Here is a 22,405-nt window from a genome sequence, read left to right on the forward strand (position 1 = left end):
TTTCAGCTTTGGCCACTGGGAGCTCTTTCGGATTGCCCTGGGTCCTTTTGACACAGCTCCATTCCATTCCTTTTTTTTTTTTTTTTCTTTTCTTGTTGTCTTTCTTTCTTTCTTCCTTTCTTCATTCCTTCTTTTTTTCCTTTCTTTCTTTAGAATTTCCTTACTTTCTGGTAATGCCAGATGATCCAGCATCATCTTGTATTTTTCCTGCCCCAACCCTACAATCCACCATTTTCGAAGGAGACCTGTTTCCTTTTATTGGAGAATGGTGTTTAGAAACTGAGATCTGGTTGCTGGGTGTGCCTGTTGTTACTAGGATGACATTGCTTCTAGATCCTCCTAGAGGAGAGTTTAGTAAAGTATATTTGTATGTATGTAACCCATGAATCTACCCATCTGTGTGTGTGTGTGTGTGTGGACATGAGTTCATACTGATGTCTCCAACTTTAGTATAGTATCACAGGGCCAAACTCTATTTTATAGGTATAGTTATCAAACATATTTTACATCTGAGGCTTAAGGTCTGGACCCAGGTCTCATACCTAGTGAGTAGAACCTGAACTCAACCTGCAGCTCTTCACATCAGCACACCTGTGTTTGACATAAATTATGAAGCACATTCAGAGTAGCCAGTCTTCAGTGTCAGAAAGTAAACACAGCTCTGGTTTTAGCTTTAATGAAATATTATGAAGAGCTTAATTTCCAAGAACCTTGCACAAGTATCCCAACTTTCTCATTACCAGTTAAATCATATAGTCAGTAACTCACATAGTCAGTCACGCCTCAGCAAACATTTCTCGAGCACTTACTGTGTGCCAGTCCCGCTGCAAGGCACCCTGAGTAAGCTATCTCTTTTAACCATCACAAATCTGCAGGACAGATATGATTCCCCCATTTTATTTATAAATAAGTCCACTGAGACCTAGAGGATTAAAAGACTTGCCTAAAGTCCTGTAGCTTCTACAGAATGATTCTGTTTTCTTTTTTCCGGCAGCAAATATTTATAGAGAATGAATTATGTAGGACAGTATTCCAGCAAATGAGGCGGGCAATCGCGATGCAAAGAGTGATTCTAGGCAGGGAGACCAACTTGTAAACAAACTATGATGAAGAGACAAGTGTTCCAACAGCGGGTGCAAAGAGGAACAGAAAGCTCAGAAGAGAAGGGCTGGGCCCTCCCTGGGAAGGAGTGGAGGTGACTGTCTTCAAGGTGGAGTAAGTGTTGACGCGGCACTCCAGGCCTTGCCTGCCTCAGCGCCTTGTTCTTGGGCCCTTTGCCCAGAACCCTTTCAGTTCTCTGCACAGTCAGCACCTTCTCCTCCTTCAGCTTTCTGTTGAAATGTCCCCTCCTCATAGGGGCCTTCCCCGAAACGCGCATCTGAAGAAGGTCTCCTTTGTGCTCTCACATAACACTTTGTTTCTTTCATAGCGCTTGAGGGCAGGGACCATGTCTTTCTTGCTCACCATCATGTTTCCATTACTGTGCAATGCCTGGCACAGTGTAGGTGCTTCATAACATTTGTTAAATGAAAGATAAGATGGCAAGGGCAGTTCTGAACATGTATTTGCTTTACTTCCTCTCTTGTGAGGATTTATCTGGTCTCAATGGAATATACCAGAGTGTAAAAGGTTTAGCTTATTTTAGAATGTGAAGCAGTTTTCAGAAATATGTGTGGAATCCCACCTCAGTGCATCTGGTTCAGTATTTCTGGGGTGAGCCTATGCACTTCTACAAAGCTTCTGATGAGCATTGAAGGGTGAGAAGTGTTGGCTCAAGCCTGAAAGCTGCCATCAACAAGCCTGAAAGTATTGTCTCTCCTCCTGCTACTGGCCTTTTCTTTGTCATCTGGTAGCTTCCCAGACACCCAAAGTCACGTGTCTCCACTTATCCTCTAGCATTATCCTTGGTTCCTTGATTTCTGCCCCTTTTCTCATGGATTCATTAACAAACTCTGTTTATGGGTTTCTAGTCTCCAGCCCCCTGGGAATAAGGCCTCATAGAAGGGCTGGGGGAACTGGAGGTTTTAGAAATAATCGATTTAGAGTTCACTCTTTTTTTATGGATTTTCTCATAACAGTATGCTAATTGGGCAAGGTTGCACTGAAATTATCTATACCCAAGGAAGAAAATGAGAATACCTAGTAACCTGCTCAGGTCTCTCCCATTCCAAAAATTAAATATAAAAATAAATGTCCCAGAACCCCCATTCCTCTCCAGCTACAGTCAAATTTCTCTGCTGCCTTTAATTGAGGGGCAGTTCAATAGGGTGGTTATGAGCACAGGTCTTAGAGCCAGACCACCTGGGCTCAAAGCCTGGCTTCATTTCTTACTCTGTCTCTCCTGAAGCAAGTTGCTCAATCACTCTGGGCCTCAGTTTCTTCATCTATAAAATGGTAATAATACTCAGACTTCATACGGTTGTTATGAATATTTAACAATTTAATATATATCTCTATGTGTATTTATACGCATACATACATATAAGTGTGTATGTGTATTGTCTGAGGGGGGAGGGGATTGAGTTTTAGGACAGTGCTTTGCCTATAATAAGTACTAATAAGTGTTAGCAGCAGCAGCAGCAGAATCCAGCAACTTTTTAGAAGAGGAGAGCTTTTCTTCATCTCCCATTTGCTTCTCAAGCTACTGCAGGCTGGCCTCTAGCCCCATCACGCTAATGAAACACCTCTCCTTAAGGCCACCAATGACCTCCTAAACATCAAATCCAAAAACCTTCTTATCCATCATCTGCTGCGTTTGACACTGCTTGCCACTCCCTTCCCGAAACTCCTCTGCCCTTTCCTGGTTCTCTTTGCACTACTCTGTCCCTTTGAGGGTTACCCTTCCCTTCCTAAGCACCCGGACCCACCCAGCCAAGACTCTGCTCACTCTGGGCTTTCTCCCTGAGTGATTATAGGCAAGACAGCCTGGTGGCTAAGCACAGAGATTCAGATGCCAGCCTGAGGGCGTCAGTGACCCTGGCTCCACCACGTACTTGCTGAGTGATTTGAGATATATCACCTAACTTCCTTGTGTTTCTTCATATGTTAAATGGAGAATATAGTAGAGCCTACCTCCAAGGGCTAATGTGAGGGTTACATAAATTAGTATGTGTGAAAATTCTTAGAAGAGTGACTGATCATCATAAACATACAGAATGTTTGCTCTTGTAAGCCTCACAAATAAAGCTCAAGACTTTCCTCAGAGCTTCTGCCAGTGCATACAGCTTCCAGATAAATATCCTCATTTGTAAGTCCCAAAGACACCTTGAACATAACATGTCAGAAACTGGACTATTATCTTTTCCCCACATCAGCTATTCCTTCCATATTCCATATCTCAGTTTTGAAACCACCTTTCACCCACCTAAATGGTTCTTTCTAGTCTATCCCCCTTCTCCATCCTCAATTCCACCTGCCTAATTCAGGGGCTTATCATTTCTAGGATGGAGTACTGCAACAACTTTGTAACTGATATCTCTACCTCCAGCCTTGAAATTCTCAAATCCAGGCACCAAATTGATGTTTCCAAATGCAAGTCAGACCATGTCCCCTTTCCTGCTTAAATCCCTCAGAGCCATCCATCAAGGTCAGGACGAAGTCTGAGTTCCATTAGCTAGCCTGTCCCTACCTACCCAGCCTTGTTTTTGGAGAAACTGCCTTATTTACTTCTCTCCAGCAGCTCAACACTTCTTATCATTTCCATCACATCCTGCTGGGTCTCACCTCCCAGCCTTGCTCTATTTCCCCCTGTACCTATAATATACCCTTTCCCTGAGTCATCCTTTAAGACCCAGCTCAGTTGTCACCTTCTGCAAGAAACCATCTGACACTCGTGCTCCCACTCCAGTGAGGATTAGACTCCCTTCCGCATTGTCCCCAAGATACCATGTCCTAACAGCTATCATTGCACTTTCGCTGTTGCATTTTAGTCATTAGTTTAAGTGTCTGGCTCTATGAGACTGACTGCTGGGCTACGAGTTGTAAAGCTGGGACTATTCCTGAGCCAGCTCTCTCTCCCCACTGCCTGGTATGGGTATAGGAGCCTGGCACACTACTTGTGCCCGATAAATGTGTATTGAATGAATGGTCTTACATTTGAACCCAGTTCTTTCTATAAAATAGGACAGTAATGCCTTCATAATACCCCTTCTCTCTACATTCCTTCCCAGCACTTGCTGGAGTCTGTACTCCCAGTGCATCTTCTTCTTTATCTTTTTTACAGACCCAACCTAAGCCTTAAGATGTCCTGATCCCATTTTTTTTAATAAAATATTTTTTAATTAAAAAAAAAAGATGTCTTGATCCATCTATCTAGACTTGGGCCTTTCCTGCCACTAATCTTCCAGATGACTCATCATGGGCATCCACTCTGTCCTTTCCAGTTCTCCACTCTGACCAAGGCCATGATTATCTCCCAGAAATGCATCTCTGCATTATTCCCCTACTGAGACAGCCTAGAGTTCATTATAATAGGAGCCTCAAACTTGAATAGTTTTGGAGGCATATTCTCAGAGGCTACCACAGTTCTTGGAATCAAGTATATGTTCAATAAATGGTGATTGTTATTAATAAAATGAATTAATGAATGAGCAGTGAGGTCAAATTGGCAAGAGGATTGGAGTTTAGCATCTCCTCTGTTTAAAACCAAACTGTTCTCTAGTAACCATCAATTATTCCTTTGTTCTTGTTCAAGAAAAATAATCTCTGATCCCGAGCTCCATTTTGTTCAACATGGTGTGTGTGTGTGTGCGCACGTGTGTGTGTGTGTGTGTGTGTGTTTGGGTAAATTTCTTTAACCTATCTGTGTTATGACTTGGCTTTTTTGTGGCAGGTACATAGAAAATAAAAATGATTAAGTGGTCTCAGTTTAACAGAATCTCTGTGCCAAACAAGAAAAGGAAATTGCTTCCTCTGTCATCATGGTTGCATTGGAGCCTCCAAGGCTACTACCATGGACAACTCTAGCAAAATAGTAGCTCAAAACCTGAACTAAATAGAAAAAATTAAGCTTCTCTTCTCCTTCAGTTGTCTGGTCAACCTACCCAGCTTGTATTTGCTCTTCTCCTGTTCTCCACCCTAACTCTGTATAGTATGTGAGTGTTTTCTCACAAATCCAGGCCTAAGAGAAAATAAATTATTAAATAAGAAAGAAGCCATTTGTGTGATCATCAGAGTTTTAGGTTAAGGAAATTTCCTTCTTGAGTGATGGCTATTCTTCAACTGTGACTTGGCAAATCATTAGAAAATCAAATGTTATTTTTGAAGGGAACAAACATCCGAGAAAGAATAACCTACAGCTTTGGAACATTTTTTGTGTACCTTGATATTCTGGAAGACCTAATAAAGTTTTCCAAATTACCTCACTTAATAAACTCATAGCTGTCTCTGGAAGACAACCATATCTCTGATAACTGAGGCCAGAAATGGTACTAAGGTGAAAAGAGCCTTGGCTAAAACTGACAGGCTTTCAAGGCAAGGACGGTCATTCTCTTAGTCTCATAATATACATTTACTAAGCCCCTATTTTATGATAGGTACACATTAGGGGCTGAAAAATAAAAGGCAATTGACAACCACAATCTGAGTGGCTATAACATACCAAAATCTAGACTAAGTACTTATCATACATCATCTAAAATCCTCCAACACAATTGCAAAGTTATTCCATTATCCCAATTTTATAGATGAGAAATCAAAATTCAAGTAAATTGTTGGTTGTGGAGTTGTTTACTTGACAATATTTCTAAGGTTCCTCTTTAAACATCTCAGGAAATTATGAGCAGTGAGGTAAATTACAGGGGAATATAGCCATCTAGATGCAAAAAAGTCAGCTTAAAAGCTTAAACTGGAACAGAATATAGTGTCTAAAAATAAACCTAATGCATTTGAGATTCTTGTTTTTGATAAAAAAGATAGCCTTTCAAATCAGTGGCAAAACAGTGGTTTATTCAGTAAATGGGTGGGATTAAAGACTAGCCATCTGGGGAATAAAATTTAAGCTAGGTGTTTATCTATTCCTTATAGCAAAATAAATCCCAAATAAATTAAAGGTTGAATCATAAAGAATGGAACCATAAAAGAAGAAAAACCTGAGCAATTTTATTCATAATTTACCAAAAGTCACAAAAGGAAATATGAATACATCTAACTTATAAAAACCTGGCATGGGCTTCCCTGGTGGCGCAGTGGTTGAGAGTCTGCCTGCCAGTGCAGGGGACACGGGTTCGGGTCCTGGTCTGGGAAGATCCCACATGCCACGGAGCAACTAGGCCCGTGAGCCACAACTACTGAGCCTGCACGTCTGGAGCCTGTGCTCCGCAACAAGAGAGGCCGCGATGGTGAGAGGCCCGCGCATCGCGATGAAGAGTAGCCCCCGCTTGCCGCAACTAGAGAAAGCCCTTGCACAGAAACGAAGACCCAACACAGCCAAAAAAAATAAATAATAAATAAATAATAAATAAATTAAAAAAAAAAAAACCTGGCATACACAAAGTCAAAAGACAAATGGCAAACTGGGAAATGTTTTTGTAATATGCCACACTATGAATTATTTTCTCCATGATTCAAAGAGCTCTTACAAAATCAAAAAGAAAAAAACAGCAAAGGCTGCAAAAAAAATTGGTCTATAGAAGAAGAAGATCAAGGGGCCAAAAATGACGGGGGGATATGATGATCCTTTTCTCATAATTAAAAAAGTGAAAACTAAATGAGATTCCATCTACCTCATGTATTTTGCCTCTGCAAAACTCTCTGAAGTTCATTAGACAAGAAATTATCACAGAAACAGACAGGCTGTAAATATCAGAGACCACTAAATTAAATTGCTCCCTGAAGACTTGAAGGTTCAAAACTCCAACAGAACTTAGAACAGCATTTAACACCACACTTGGATGTATAGTCTGCTATTCAATCATTTCTCCCAGCATTTCAAAGGATTTGACAGACATTCCAAGCCGTATTTTGGTTTAAGTCTATACCTGGAATCTTGGAGAATGTATCTAGTCAGACTTATTTGAAGTCTTATTTAGGGGTCATTAAGCTCTTAGCGATCCCAAGAATCTTCAGCGGATAGCACTAACAAGGCAAATGTTAAGTTACCCTTGACTTCTGATAAGTAGAAGAAATCAGATAATTCCAAGGAAGGTACTTACTTATATGGTATTCAAATTTGGAAATGTTTCTTGCCTGCTTTTGAGAAGTTAAAAAATAATGACAACTATATATCTCTTGAGAATGTGCTTTCTTCCCTTAGCTCAAGAAAAGCTAATGACCCTATTGAATTTGAAAAGTTCTAAAAGATACTTTGAGTTTTAAAGTTTTAATCATTGGTCTCTCAGCTTCCGCTCTTGGCCCTTATCTTACCTAATTAATCAGCCACATCTGAGCTCAGATCAGAAGTCATTTCTTCTAAGAAGTTTTCCTTGATGCTCCAAGTTAAGTTAGGTCCTCTAGGATTCCTCTTCTTTCATGGCATTCCATGCTTCCAGAACTTATCACAATTGTAATTAAACAGTTGTACAATAAGATAAATAACTGTAAAATTATTATTTAATGTCTGCTCCTTCTGTTAACATGTAAGCTCCATGAAAGCAGATAATCTGGCTGATTTTTTTCTCAAGTTCCCTGTGACTTCCCCAGAGCCCAGCACATTTCACTGCGTATATTACTTGCTCAATAAATATTTGTTCAATGAGCAGTATTGTATAGAGAATAATGGCCTCCCCGAAGAGGTCCACATCCTAGTCCTCAGAATCTGTGAATGCTACCTTACATGGCAAAAAAGACTTTGCAAGCATGATTAAGTTAAGGATCTGTAGATGGAGAGATTATCCTGAATCATCTGGACGAGCCCAATGTAATCACAAGGGTCCTTATAAGAGAAAGGCAGGAGGATCAGCATGGGAGAAGAAAATGTGACAACAGACGTATTGGTCAGAGTGATGAGGCCATCAGCCAAGGAAAATGTGCAGCTGCTAGAAACCGAAGAGGCAAGAAACAGATTCTCCCCCTGGAAAGTACAGAGGGAACCAGCCCTGCTGACACATGATTTTAGCCTCCTAAGACTCATTTAGGACTTCTGGCCTCCAGAGCTATAAAAGAATAAATTTGTGGGGACTTCCCTGGTGGTCCAGTGGTTAAGACTCCGTGCTTCCACTGCATAGGACACGGGTTCCTTCTCTGCTCAGGGAACTAAAGATCCCACAGGCTGAGTGGCATGGCCAAAAAAAAAAAAGAATAAATTTGTGTTGTTTTTAAGCTACTAAATTGGTGGTAATCTGTTATGGCAACAGTAGGAAACTAAGATGAGGAAATTGATTAATTGTGTAACATAAGGCAAGACTGATCTAGGAACCTGAACGCAAATAGAATAACAGTAAAAAATTAGAATAGTATGTTACAAAGAACTTGACCCAAGACAACCCAGTGACTGAACCACACCCACTATCTGACGAACCCAATTATTTGCCAGAAATCATGTGTTTAAAGAGTAGGACAATATCAAATAATAAGAAAAGCCCATGGAGTCCAGCCATGGAGAACTTGGGCACATGCCCAGATACTAGGGAAGAAACTGTCAAAATGAAACAAAATTCATCGTGAAGCCTTGGACAATTCACTTGAACAGTACTGGTTTGTGGACTTCTCAACTATAAAGTAAGGTTAAGAACTGTTCGTTCCTACCTTGCTGAGTAGGTATATGGTATATACAGTGCCTGATGGAGAACTTGATACATAGAAGAACCTCTGTAAGTTTGTAGTGATGAGGGCAGTGGCGGTGGTTATAGTAAAATCAATGAATAATGTCAGGAAAAGTTGTGGGGTGGGAATAGTGTTATTTAAAATAAGACTTTTTTTTAAAATAGGAATTTCCTATAGAAAAGGATAAAAGCAGTGTGACTAAATGTACTGATGATACTAATAGCTCCACAATGCAGAATTTGTCCAGGAGAAGAAAAGGAGGAAATTTAGCTAATGGTAAAATACGTATGAAGAAAAGACATTTAGTGATATAAGGGAATGCATTCAAAAGTGGTGGTGTTTTCTGTTACTTTTACAGTTCTTTCTTTCTCTCTCTCTCTTTTTTTTTTTTCCTTTTTTGGTCTCCGGAAGAAGAAAATGACATGAACTGACTTCATTTTTTCCCACGTATCTTAAAGTCATAAAGCTGGGAAATGTGGGAACATGAAAATCAAATTGGGCTTTGGTAGAGCTAAACCCTATGTATTGGAAAGTAACCACTGTAGGTTATGGTGGAATTCACATAAAATAATAAATGAGCAAATTCCAGCCAGACATGCCACTATTTGATAAAAACTTAATGAGCAAAACCATCATGGGTATATGCTGCTGTGTGCTCTGATGATCAAGCAAAGGGTTGACCTCTCCCCTTTTGTAGACTGCTAGGGAACCATGCCATGTTGTCCCTGGAATTTTCCAAGTCCTTGAATAAAGAAATGCAATATACATATCCATGGTTCTTTGGGTTATAAGACTCTAGGCTGAGGGCTTATATCTCTGTAAGCCTGTGTGATGGCGTCCTCTGCAATTCACTCATGAGAGTGTTAAATAGACTCTGAAGGGGATTTGAAACTGGAATAAGGAAACATTGCAATCAAAGGGAGAAAATAATGAGAAGCTGAAAAGATTTGACCATAACAAATTGCAGGATCAAATGAGAACTTCCAGAACCAAGCCCCTCATTGTGGATGGAGAATCTGCTTATGCCTCAGATGATTGCTCTCAGTGAGTCAGAAACATCATTACAGCTTCCAGCTAGGAGAGTTTTATATCCAGCTCACAATCTATTCCCCAACTTTCTCTCCAACCACTGATTACAGTTGCACCCTCCATTCTGAAGTTGTAATTTTTCAGAAGATGGAAGCGTGGTCTTCGTACTTTAGAAACAATGGCTTAAACGCTAGATAGCGGACAGTGAAAAGGGTACCAAGGAGAGAGAGCAATTATCTTCATTTTCACGTTGCTTACAATTTGCCCCCTTTGCCTGTCATTAAGACAAGCAAACAAAATTAGCTTTAACAAATGTCTTTGAGTCCATCCATCCAATTTTACAGATAGAAAGCAGATGCTCAGAGGTTACATAATTTAACCATGGCCATCTGCAAGCAGAGCTGGTGGTTCAGGTCTCTGGACTCCAGCACCTTTCCCACTGTTGCCATGCTATTTTCCAAGAAGGAAGTATGCCTGAAGTTTTAATACAAGCCAGATAATATGACTCATGAGGTCACTAAGGCTCAGGGCAATGGCAAGTGTAGCTCCCATGGAGTGTGGATGACTTAATGCAGAGAATCACACGGTTGGGGGAGAGCTCTGGCTCTGTATGCCAAGCACCTATGCAAATGTGTAGAAATTCATGTAACCCAGGGACAAGCGTAGCTGTAAGCATATGACTGATAATGAAAGGAGAAAGAAATATTCATTCAGCCAGTCATTTCTCTGTGTAATCATTCATTCTATTCATTCATTTCACAGGTACTTATTAAGTATCTATGTCGTGCCATGAATTATATATTAGGGTTGTAATAGTGAATGACACATAATCCTTCTCATCAAGGGTTTTATAACTTGGAAGAGAAGATTGACAGCAAACTGTGATAAGACTACAATGTAGAAAGTGTTAAGTAATAATTACTATTATCCCTATTTTATAGATGAGGTAACTGAGTCTTAGAGTGGATACATAACTTGCCCAAAGTCACAGAGCCAATAAGCGGCACAGTCCAGATTCAATTCAGACCAGTTTAACACAAAAATCCTTGCTTTTACTCCCGCTCTGGGAGATGCTAATAGGTGTGCTAGGAAAGAAAATTGTTGTTGTTTTAAGTTTTAAAAGTTTGGGAAATCTGTAAACTAAATGTCCTGCTGGGAGAGCCACAGCACATATTAGCATATTCAAGGGTTTGAGCCACTTTGTGGTAAGAATACTATTTAGAAAGGCATTTCCCAAACATTCAAATGTTTCAGCCAAAGCACACTGCACTGTATTGACAACAATGGGAAAACATGCAGAGAATGTAGTGTGCAGGGGATGATCCAGAACTCAACACAATGTCCCTCGACTTTTCAGGAGCATTGGTGAATTGGACAGGACACCTTCACTAAGTGGGCCTTCTCAGGTTCTGTGATGTTAAAGAATTGAATTCTGGTACACTCAGGAGTGAAGGAAATAAAGAAAAATGGTATTTTTAGGCATGAGTTTCTACAGGGAATAATTTTTAGTGATGGGGTTCTCTGCTATCAATTATAGCAGCAGTAGATTTGAAAATTACAGAAAGTGCCTTTTGTTCACGTGGTACTTTGACAACAGTGACAGGCTCCACAAAGGAGAAAGCCCCTGGGACGTGAAATGATTTCAGACGTGAGTTTCTTATTGTCAAAGAGCAGGCATTTATGAGGGGGTTTGAGGGTGGGGAGAAGATCTCTGATCTACTCCAGATCTTTTCTAGAAGTTTATTAGGACAGGCTGTTCCTCACCCCCAAATTTCATGGCGTAAATTGATCTACAAATGGAGCAAGGTTTGAACGAAGCCATCCCCATGGAGTTGACTGCCCCCTGAAGGCAGTAAGCACATAAATAACTCCAGCAGAAGGCAGACCAGAAGAGTTAAGGGAGAAGGACAAAAGGGCTTTGAGGCCATTTCTGTTAGGTACAAAGACAAATATAGGAAGCTCCGCTGCTTATAATTTTTTATCAGATAGTGACGTGTTGGGCCTTTGGGTGGAATTTGCTGGTCTATTATTATATCTGCTTTCCACTGTATCCTACAGTGGCTATTTTTCAATACATAGGATTTAGCTTTACCAAAGCATTTTTTAAAAGCACTTACGATTTTTTTTTTTTTTATGTTGGTATTAGTGCACTTAAACTGTGGGAGACAGTGGTGCTCTGGTCAAGCCAAGACCAGATAAATCTGCCCTCAGCATTCCAGGGAAGACCCCAAAAGCAGCAACTGTGCCCAGCACTAAAGGGATCAGAAGGCATTTGGTGAAGCCCTTGTCACTTCTTTTTTTTTTTGCTTGTCTTTATCCCTCACTAAACACTGATCTCCCCTGAGAACTGAGCTGGATTAAAATCAAATCAGTTATCTCGAGGGGATCCAAGTCGCCTCTCCTAAAAAGACATTGCCAACGCCCTCTCTCTGCTTCATCTCACTTCTGTTTACTGTATTTACTATACTAGTTCCTGGTGTCTCCCTGCCAGCCCAGAAACTATGGGAGGGCAGGCGTGTCTGTTCACCCCCAGATCTCCAGGGTCCTCACCACATCCCTGTGCTGGGAACAAATCATTTTCTTTTTCAATAAGAAACAGGGAAACATGTATTGAGTTCTTTTTTTAAAAAAGCATGTATTGCTGAATTTGTGCTCATTATTGAATATTTAAAAAACACAGAAAAGAACCAAAAGGAAAAGTTATCAACAACAGTTATTATGGCATATTTCTTTGCAGAACTTTTTTTTGTATGTGTAAAATCTGATAGCCTGTTTTTTCCTTGCTTAGCACAATATCATAAATGTTTCCTTTTACTTTTATTTCTGTATCTATTGAGCACCTACTATGTAGCAGGAACTATGCTAGGCCCTGTAGATGCTTGAGATGGACCTTAAAATGCAAAGGGTTATTTCCAAAGCAGAGAAGTAGGAGACCCATAATTAAGGCAGAGTAACTCCACCTTCAATATTGTGGACAATGAACTTTAAGTTAACAAGGGCAGCCAAAAAGGACACCATAATAGAAATTTGCAGCTAAATCTAGTGTCTTATAATGACCCTACCAGAAGTACTTACTTGATACAATAGGAAATTTGCCAGGATTTATCAAAATTCCAGAAAAGGACAAAATTGCAGTCAGTAAGGTCAGTTTTTGAATGGGGCCATTTCCTAAGCAGTCTTTCTGTTAAAGACATCGATGTTTTAAAAATGAGGATTGTAATGAACTGTCTTGGCCCTGCTGCCAGCCAATCAGAATGGACCCTGGGTACCATGTTGGATCGAGGTCTGAAGATGCCCACCAGACTGTACCATGACATTGGCCCCTACGTTGACTGATCACAGGGAGGTCTGGGGAGTCCTGAGGAGAGGCTGGATGGCCAAGGCAGTGATGGGGGGCACTCAGGGACTCAGGGACACAACTGCTCACCAACTGGAACAGTAGTGTTTCAATGGTTTAAGAAGCATACACTGTACAAGTGCATCCTGGCCACAAGACCTACCTGGAGAGCAACTTCTTTTCTCAAGTTACTAACATGTGCTCTTAGATGTCAGCGGGCCTGCTGCCTCTGACACAAGAGCTGTGGTTTGCCATCCTTTGAACTTGAGCAGGAGGAATATGATTTGGGGCAGACACTAGGGAGAGGAGTTCAGAGCCAGCCCATGGGGGGCAAGCTGCAGCTGGCTCTGCCCCCCTCCTTCCTAAAGAACCTCTTGGAAAATTCACTCTAACCCAGGCTCCCACTGAGCAGTCACACCTCCACTCATGCACACACAACGTGGCTGAGGTCTTCAGAACACACGGGGCTTCATGGTGGAGGAAGGCATCTCCCAGGGTGAAGAACACACAAAACGATCATGTAGGGACACAAGTCCTGAACATCCACGAGCAGCAAAGGCCAACATCTCCCGAGAGGCCTCTCCTGCTGACCAGCCAGCTCCAAGTCCTAGCCCAGTACCTGTATTTTCTGCTTAGGGGCAGGGACAACGTTCCCAGTTACCTGGACTGAGAACTATGGCACTCTCCCTGAACCTCAGCTTCCCTACTGATTTGGGTGAGGGGATAGCTGGGGCTGAAAGACAGTTTTCCAATCAAACTATCAATGACTGAGCAGGGGCTATCAGGGTAGGCCCTGGTCTAGAGGCCTGACATGATGTCCTGTAATCCTCACAGCACCCTATGAGGTCAGTAGCTATAATTCCCACGTTGCAGATAATGAAAATAGGGCTTTCTTATATGTCAAGGAATTCTGGGGATACTGAGGGGCTCAGAATATAACTTGCTAAAGGATTCACAGCTAGTCAGCAGCAGAGCTGGAGTTTGAACACAGGCATGTAAACCATCACCCAAGTTCTATTAGGGTCACACAGGAGACAGCCTGAGGAGGAAGATGGCAGGGTCAGCACATTTGAGGAGGGGGGACAAAAGCTCTGGGAAGCAGTGCTGGGAGCAAATACTTCCCCTCCCCCACCCCCTGACCCCGGTTACTTTTCTCCCAACCCTCCCACAAATACACAGATATGGAGCTCCACAACAAAAGTTACTGGTAATAATTAGCTAACCCTTTATACTTGCAACATAAACTCAGAAGATGCCCTTGGATGCTCTAGAAACGGGGATGTCAAAGCAGGAGAAGAGGAGGTGAACAAGAGGTGGAGTCAGCTCGAATGGCAGCTGTCATCCGTTCCTCTGTCCCGCAGCACAAGGCACTCAGGTTGTCTGTCGACCGCCTCCTGCCCTGAGGCTTTCAGATCCAAAAACAAGTTACTGAGTTTAGCACAGCGGGCAGGAAGACAGAGGTTCAGATGGCATCTCTGTCGGACACTGGCTCTGAGATCTTCAGACAGTTTCTTAGCTTTTCTGCATCTTAATTTCCTCATCTGTAAAAAGGTCATATATCTCAGAGTTGCTGTGAAGATTAAATAAGACAACATTTGTGAAGTGCTTAGCGTGGCATCTGGCACAGTGCAAATCCCTTAATAAAGAGAGTTATTAACATGAAATTGCTTTCTTGTGAATTATTTTATCAGAAATTTATGGAATAATTCCTTTATTGCTAGGTTACGAACTTAAAAAAACCTAACTTTGGAAAACACGGTGAAAGGAAAGATGAGACACAAGTTGTAATATTGTCTAACTTAATTTTTATAGGAGACATGGAAATTGACACTAGAGAAGGCAAGACAGATTGTCAAGAAATCCCCAACTCTGGTAAGCAACCAACGGGGAGAATGTCAGCGTTTTCCTTGGCACATTCACCTCCAAAGGCCAGGGGCTACCCCGGACGCAAACCCACGACACAACACGCCACGGTTGAATTGGGTTTGAGTAGGAATATGAGCCCCTTCCTCTTTTTTCTCCTCTCTTCCCTCTAGAGCAGCATTTCTCAACTCCGGTTGTGGGCACTGTCCTGGGCATTGTAGGATGTTAGCAGCATTCCCCCCCCCAATAGATGCCAGCACCCCCCCCCCAATAGTCGTGACAGCCAAAAATGTCTCCTGGCATTGCCAAATATCCTCTGGTACTCACTGTTGAGAACTGCTGCCCTCCGGTAGACCATATTGGAGGAGGCTGTATCCTCCTGCTCCTCCACTTTCTATATATGTGATCTAAGCTGAGCCTCAGTTTCCCTATCAGTGAGGTAGGGACAATATCAGTGTTTCTTTCTCAAAGCATGGATGTCAGGACTAAGAGAGCTGATGTGTGTGGGGTGTCTGGTATCATGCCTGGGACTTATCAAGCACTCTATATATGCCAGCTAAAATCGTCACCATTATTATTCTTTTCCTCTAATTTTTCCTCTTTGCAATCATAGTTTCATTCAACAGAATGCCTAGTTCAAAGCAGTTATCATTAAGTCAAGTATTTGATTTGGGCCCTGGTGGCCAATCAGCCCCAGTTGAAGAGGAAGCAGAAAGGTAAACCTTTAAAGAACAGTGTCTCCCTAATGAAAGCAGTCCTGGCAGGAAGGAAGCATTCATCAGAGATGAGAGGGCACGGCCTTCGTCCTTGGCTTCTCCTTGCTGGCCCTGATTCAATACATTCAAAGTAGTATTGATTTGGCAACATGGAAATAAAGGGGAGGAAAATTCCTCATGGCTTGGTTTGTCAGACTTGGCAAATAAAAACAGAGGATGCCCAATTAAATTTGAATTTCAAACCAATAATGAATAATTATTTAGTATAAGTATGTCCGGTATAATATTTTATTTGGCAACCCTACTTGTGTGGGGCACATGGATTTTGATGTACAAGGCTGATACATGTTGGATGACAGTATGCAGGCATTTCTGCACAATTGATTAATCAATCACAATGCCTGCATCTCCAATTATTATTTAATTCAGTGAGTAATTAAAGGCCAGCCATAGCTGGTTCAGCTAATCTGCTTAAGTTATTGAATAAGAAACTGAAACATCACATGAAACCCTTTACCACCACCTTCAGAACTCTAAACAGACTGGAGAATAATACCATTTTTCTCTTATTCTTCTCAACATGCATCTAAAAACTTATTCTCAGGGCATTGTTTATTTCACTAGTACAAACTGCTTTGGCATTAACTCAAAGGCTAGTTAGGATTTTACAATTTTTCATTTCTGTCACCAGAATTGTGAGCATAATTCATGGGGCAGGATTCCAATCATGACTTGCAAGAAGCCAAAATAAATAAATAAATAAAATCAACTGAACAATTCACCAATTAAAAAAAAAACTCCTCAAAAACCTCTTCCAATTTATTTACTCTCTAGATTAAAGCTATCAGGGAAAAAATAATTAGGAAATGCAAATAAGCATCTCTGAAAAACTGCTCAGAAGATATTGGCTGCAATTAACTCCATTGTGATGGCTGATGTAACTGCTGACCTAGCCAGAATGCGGAGAGAAATACAGAGTAGGTTGCATGTCATTTCAGCACAGCCTGTCAGATGGAGAATCCAGACTGGGGAAGAATTCAGTGTTACTGAAGGGAATGGAATGTTCCAGAGAAGATCTGCATCTCAAGGAGGTCCCGAGAGGCTCTTCAGGGGGGTCTTCATGGATTTGGCAGAACACTAAACATCTGAGGGTTTAGAACACCTGAGTCATGGCATCAATTTATTTAATTATCACAAGAACTCCTACAAAGTGGATAGCATATTTCTGTTATCAACCCCATTTTACAGATGAGAGGACTAAGGATGAGAGGTTAAGTAATTCCCTCACTCCACGTAGCTAATAAGTGAGAAACCCATCATTTACATCCAGATTTAGCTTCTTCCAAGTTTCTACCCCTTCCACTATTCCAATAGCTCTCAACCAGAGCTCCTCAGTACTGAATTTCAGGAAGCACCATTCACATCACAGGCTATGTGAATATTAGAATCTTGTAGTGCACAACCTGTACTGCTGTACGTGATGGCCCTGATTTCCAACCTACGTACTCAACAGAACCATCTGGAAAGCCTTTAAAAATTGCTGCTGTTCAAACTTGCCCCAAGTAAAATAATCCAAGTTAAATTCAAGTAAGATAATACACAACAATGGTTTAAAAGCACTTCATCACACAGAAATTCAATCTTAAATTGGCTGTGTACAGAAGAGATGTTATGCTCCCCCTTTGACCCTCTATTTACCCATTCACCTCATTCCATTTATTCAACCCCTGTTTGTTGTTCTGTATTCATGTAACATCCTGGGGTGGGAAAGCTCCAGATGCAAGCAGAAGCTGGTTAAATAGATGGCAAAATAAAGATGCTGCCTGACTCCTGTGCCCAGGGACAGCCCAGATTTGAGACTTTCATTTTAGATGGGATTACATGCAGTCAGATGTGATGTTTTAAATCCATTGCTGAGTTAATAACAGCCCACATTCTGCCTCTGTCTAGTAAGGTTTGAATTGAAAGGAAGGGGCTGTCAAATGTGCAAGTGAGGACCTCAGCACTGTTGCTCTGTGTCCATCTAAGTTCCCTTTGCAGGTTTGTAAGAAGAGGTTAGTCCTTCCCGTGCTGTGCGATGAAAAGGCTGCATGATCACACAGAAGGAATTCTGGGGGTCCCTGGACAAGTTGCATCATCTATTGCCCACATCCTAGATCTAATTTGTGCACAATGAATGTCAAAGACAGCTGCAGCCTTCAGGCTGAATTTTGACAATGAACAGCTGTGCAATTATAACGTCTTATTCCATTGTACCCCTTGTATAGTAATTATCAGGCTGTCGTATAAATTTTTTGATGTATTGGTTATCATCAGTGTTAAAATCTACATTGCCAGTACGTTAATTAGACCAAGGCCTTCAGACTAAAGTAAATATTAAAAGAAGCAGCTCACACATTCAAATGCAGTCTGACTCTGGGTCTTAGAATGTGTCTCTTTCCAAATTGCCACCAATGTTGTGGTATAATTGCACGCTGGTGTTTATTTTACAGTGTATCTACACTGCTCATCTCATTCAGTCACCAGGTCTCTAACCACCCCTCCTTTGCACCACCATCCTCCTCCTCCCACCTCACGTCTGTGGTTCTCAACCAGGGGCAATGTTGTCCTCCCTCCTCCTCTCCTGGAAACGTTGGCAGCATCTGGAGACCTTTGGGGGCTGCTGGCATATAGTGGCTAGATGCCAGATACTCTGCTAAACATCCTACAATGCACAGGACAGCCCACAACAAAGAATTATTCAGGACCAAATGGCAGTAGTGCTGAGGTTAGAAACCCCGGGATCACGTCTCGGACCCTTATCTGCCAACAGGTCTCTGTCCCATATTGCTTCCTCGAGGCCTTCATGTCACCTGCAGAGATATCTTTCCAAAATACAAATGTGATCCCTCTGCTTAAGACCTTCCAGGATTCCCCACTGTCCTCAAGATAGCACGTAGTGCAGTGTCCTAGGCTCGTCCTAATGTCTCCCTCCTTCCACGGTTCACCGTGTTCTCCCAGTTCCTTATACTCCAGCCAGGTTGAAATGTTTGGCGGTTCCCCCAAGACGCCAGCCCTGCTCACATGCCCACAGCACTGCGAGGGTGCTCCCTCTACCAGCGGCCGTGCTTTGCCAGCTTTGGTGTGTACTCCAGCCACCTGGGACCTTGTTAAAATGCAGATTCTGATTCAGCAGGTCAGCTGAATCTGGGGCCAGAGACCTTAGTCCTGAAAGTTCCCAGATGGCCTCAATGCTCCTGGTTTGTGATCACACTTTCATCAGCTAGAACCTAGAGCAGTGCTTCTCAAACCTCAGTGAGCATCAGAATGAATGGGAGGCTGTGAAAACACAGATTCCTGGGACCTACCCCAGACTTTCCGATTTACTAGACTTGGGGGGAGCCCATGAATTACATTTGTAACAAGTCTGCAAGCTGCACTTGGAGTTGAAAAGCATAGAGCATCTGTCTCTTCCTTCCCACCTGCCTCCTATCTGATTTCTGGGTCCTCGCCTGCCTCCTCCTCCAGTTCCCAGAAAGCCATATTAATGCCTGGACCACCACAGATGTCACAGAGCATGCTAAGAGCTGGGCTATTCACCCCGACGCTCCGCTAGACAGTAAGCTGCATGACAACAAGGACAGTCTTTTCTGTCTCCAAATCTTGCATGCTAATCAGCGTTGTTCCTCATCCTAGAAAGTTGGGCAAGCATCCTGAAGATCCTTAAAAACCTCATTTATAACCAGAAAAGGTTACCTGTTCACCTTTGTTAGTGTCAAAATATTACCAACGCTGTTAATACCACTCACAGGCATCTGAAGGACTTTTTGGGCTAGAGGGAATCACTACAGGTTTCCCCGCTATCCAAAAGTAGAGCATTCCTATGAAGTCTTTCCTAAGGCAAAGAAGCAATTACCTTAGGACACATCTTGCTAACAGATGCACAAGATAAATTGAGATCAAGCACAGAGGCTCACAGACACAGTTCAAAGCTATGGTGGCCTGATGCTGGGATGCTCAGTGTCGTTTCTGGGGAGGGAGCTGGGCGGTGCCCCTCTCACTGTTCAGGGTGCTCGATGCCTCTCCACTGGCTCCTGCAGAACAAACAATGAACGTTATTTTTGCTTTTTGCATTTTTTTTTGTGAGAGCAAAAAACTTCTTTGGATTTCTTTCAGTTTGTGAGTAGGTAGTAACCTAGGTCTTTCATAGATGCAAAGTGGTGTGAGGCAAACTTTTGAAAAGCAAACTATCTCTTCCTTTGTTGATAAATGCTGGTTCCTTACTTTTTCTATCCTGTTGTTTTTTTCTTTTGTCTGAGAAAAGCATCAAGGGAACTGCAATCTTTCTAAAATCATTACTTAGTAAAAAGCCAGGGCTTTTAATTTATCCCACAGCTAGAGTCTTTTGGAAACTGCTGTCTGAAATCCCTTTGTTCAGGAAGCTTTGAGGGGCTTCATCTACACACCCCTCCTTCCCCTACCCTGCCTCCCCCAGGGAAGGGACCTTCCTTCTTCCTAAGCCAGTGTCTCTCCTGTTAGTCTTTATGTTATCTCATAACAGGAAGGAATTATTTTATTTGAAAACAGTCTTTATTTTCAAATCCTTTTTTAAAGCCACTGAGAACAGGGAGGAGAGGAACGTTGTCTGAGTAGAATGGACCAAGGTGGGCCAGACACTTTTGGGAAGAGGAGGAAAAGAGATGAAGGTGGGAGTAGCTGGGGGAGAAGGGGAAGCCTTCAGGCGGAGGAGCCGGCATGAACAAAGGCACACCGGTGGAATGAATATGGAGCGTGGAAACAGGAACAAGAGGTAAATTTAGTTAAGTAAAATGGCCCAGATTCCGGAGAAAGAGGAGTCCAGAAATCCAAACTGTGGAGCCAAGAGGAGAGGAAGGGCCTTTAGAAGGTGGAAAATCATCCCTTGAACTAAACAGCTCTTTCTGTTTTTGTTTTTCTCTCCAGACATATTCCAGAAGTGGTTCTGCTATTTGTTCACTCCCATTTTTGGCCAAGATCTGTCAGAGGATTAAATCGTACGTATACAAGTTCTCCTTCCTAAGCACTGGCAGGGGATAGCATCTTTGGTTGTCCCTGTTTTCTAATGACTAAAATGATCTTCAAGTTAAAAGGCATCTTTCTGAAAGTGAAAGTGTTTCTTGCTCATGACTTGTACAGAAACTGGAAGACAAATTAGCTCAGAACAAATCATTTTGGAAATATACTGAATACCAGCATCTTTGAACCTCCAACCTGACTTACCGCCCCGGACTGGAATGCAGCCTGCCTGCCAGTGAGATTGTGAGAGTGGCTCAGTGCATGCTCGCGCCGCACCTGGGGACAGGACACCTCCTCCTTGCTGTGTAAGATATACAGACAAGGCTGGCCACCTGTTATGGCAGGGACTCTTTGAGCATCTTTAGAGCAAGGCATTCACAAGGCTGGAAGAGGACCATATTTTCACAGAGCCCAACCTATTACCTAGAAAATCTAGCTCTGCTATGTATGAACAGGATTCCTAATACAGAGACACTGTCCAAAGTTCCCAAGCCCTCCTGTCTCCGTTTAAAAGCCCGTGCTCCCTCCAGCGGCACTCTGAGTCTGAGGTTATGCTGGGTGTTATAGTAATCACTGTCCTAAACATTAAAAGATGGAACAGTCCTGAGAGGCACGTTGGACTAAGAGGCAAAATAGCATAGGTCCCCTTCCACTCGGCTGCTTCCCGTGTGACTGTGGCAGAGACGGCTGCCAGGCAGTGTATGGCACTGTTCCGGGGTCCAGATGCTGAACTTTCAAGGCACTTCTGCACTGAGTTCTCACAATTCCATGAAGTAGGGATTGTCATTATTTCCATTTCACAGAGAAGGAAACTGAGTCTTACAGAAGTAACTCCTCCCAGCCATGAGGACCCAAGATACACCCCCAGGTATACTGGACCCCACTTGTTCTTTGGAAACATCCACTTTCTTGACTCTTGTGCAATGCTGCCTCTTGAGCCAACTTTGAAGACTTGAGCCACTTAATGTCTCTGAGTTTCAGCTTCCCCATGTCTAAACTCAACCTATAGACCCATTTGGAAAGTTTTAAAAATGCAGACTCCTTGGCCTGAGACCTGGTGGGACAACGTGGCATGTTCCTAGGTTCCTGGTTGACTGTGTCCTCCCTAGCGCGCTCACATAGTATTTCAGGAGCCAGACCACAGATGCTACATGTACAGATGATGCTTTAATGACTCAAAATAATGTTCCTTCACTGTGAGACATTCACAGAGACCACTCCGTCCGCCCTGGCCCCTGTTGCTTTTATTCTCACTCTCCCATAGGCAGTTCCTATCACTTGAGTGCATTCCGGTCCAGCCTGGTTCTCATGGTGAGGAGTTAGAGGGAAGAAGTCTCCAGAGGTGAGAGTCAGGCTGAACATCTGGACTGAGAGGCTGTATTGGTTTCCCAAGGCTGCTGTAATAAAATACCACAAGCTAGGTGGCTTGAAACAACGTAAATGTATTGTCTCCCAGTTCTGGAGGCTGGAAGTCGGAAAGCAAGGTGTTGGCCAGATCCCTCTGAGATTCCCTTGGGGACTCTGGGTCGAATCCTTCCTTGCCTCTTAGCTTCTGGGGGTGCCCGTCCATCCTTGGCAACCCTGGGCTTGCAGCTGTGTCATTCCAGTCTCTGCTTCCCTCTTCTTATATAGCCATCTTCCCTGTGTGTCTGTTCGTCCTTTTACAACCGGTCATATTGGATTAGGGTCCACACTTATTGCCTCATCTTAACTCAATAACATCTGC

At 42.5% G+C, this 22,405-nt stretch overlaps 1 protein-coding gene across 4 annotated transcripts in view; it reads left to right on the forward strand.

Moving 5' to 3' along the window:
* AOAH (acyloxyacyl hydrolase) overlaps nucleotides 1-22,405 on the forward strand; it is a 184,215-nt gene that overhangs the window by 45,707 nt on the left and 116,103 nt on the right. For 3 of the 4 annotated variants that reach the window (XM_007195074.3, XM_007195079.3, XM_007195075.3), the window contains 2 exons: nucleotides 14,879-14,938; nucleotides 20,587-20,657. In XM_007195074.3, the coding sequence (XP_007195136.2) occupies nucleotides 14,879-14,938; nucleotides 20,587-20,657 (131 nt within the window). The remainder of the gene's footprint in view (nucleotides 1-14,878; nucleotides 14,939-20,586; nucleotides 20,658-22,405) is intronic. The other variant, XM_007195078.3, reaches the window with a different exon arrangement.

Source organism: Balaenoptera acutorostrata, chromosome 7 (assembly GCF_949987535.1).
Source record: "Balaenoptera acutorostrata chromosome 7, mBalAcu1.1, whole genome shotgun sequence".
NCBI lineage: Eukaryota > Metazoa > Chordata > Mammalia > Artiodactyla > Balaenopteridae > Balaenoptera > Balaenoptera acutorostrata.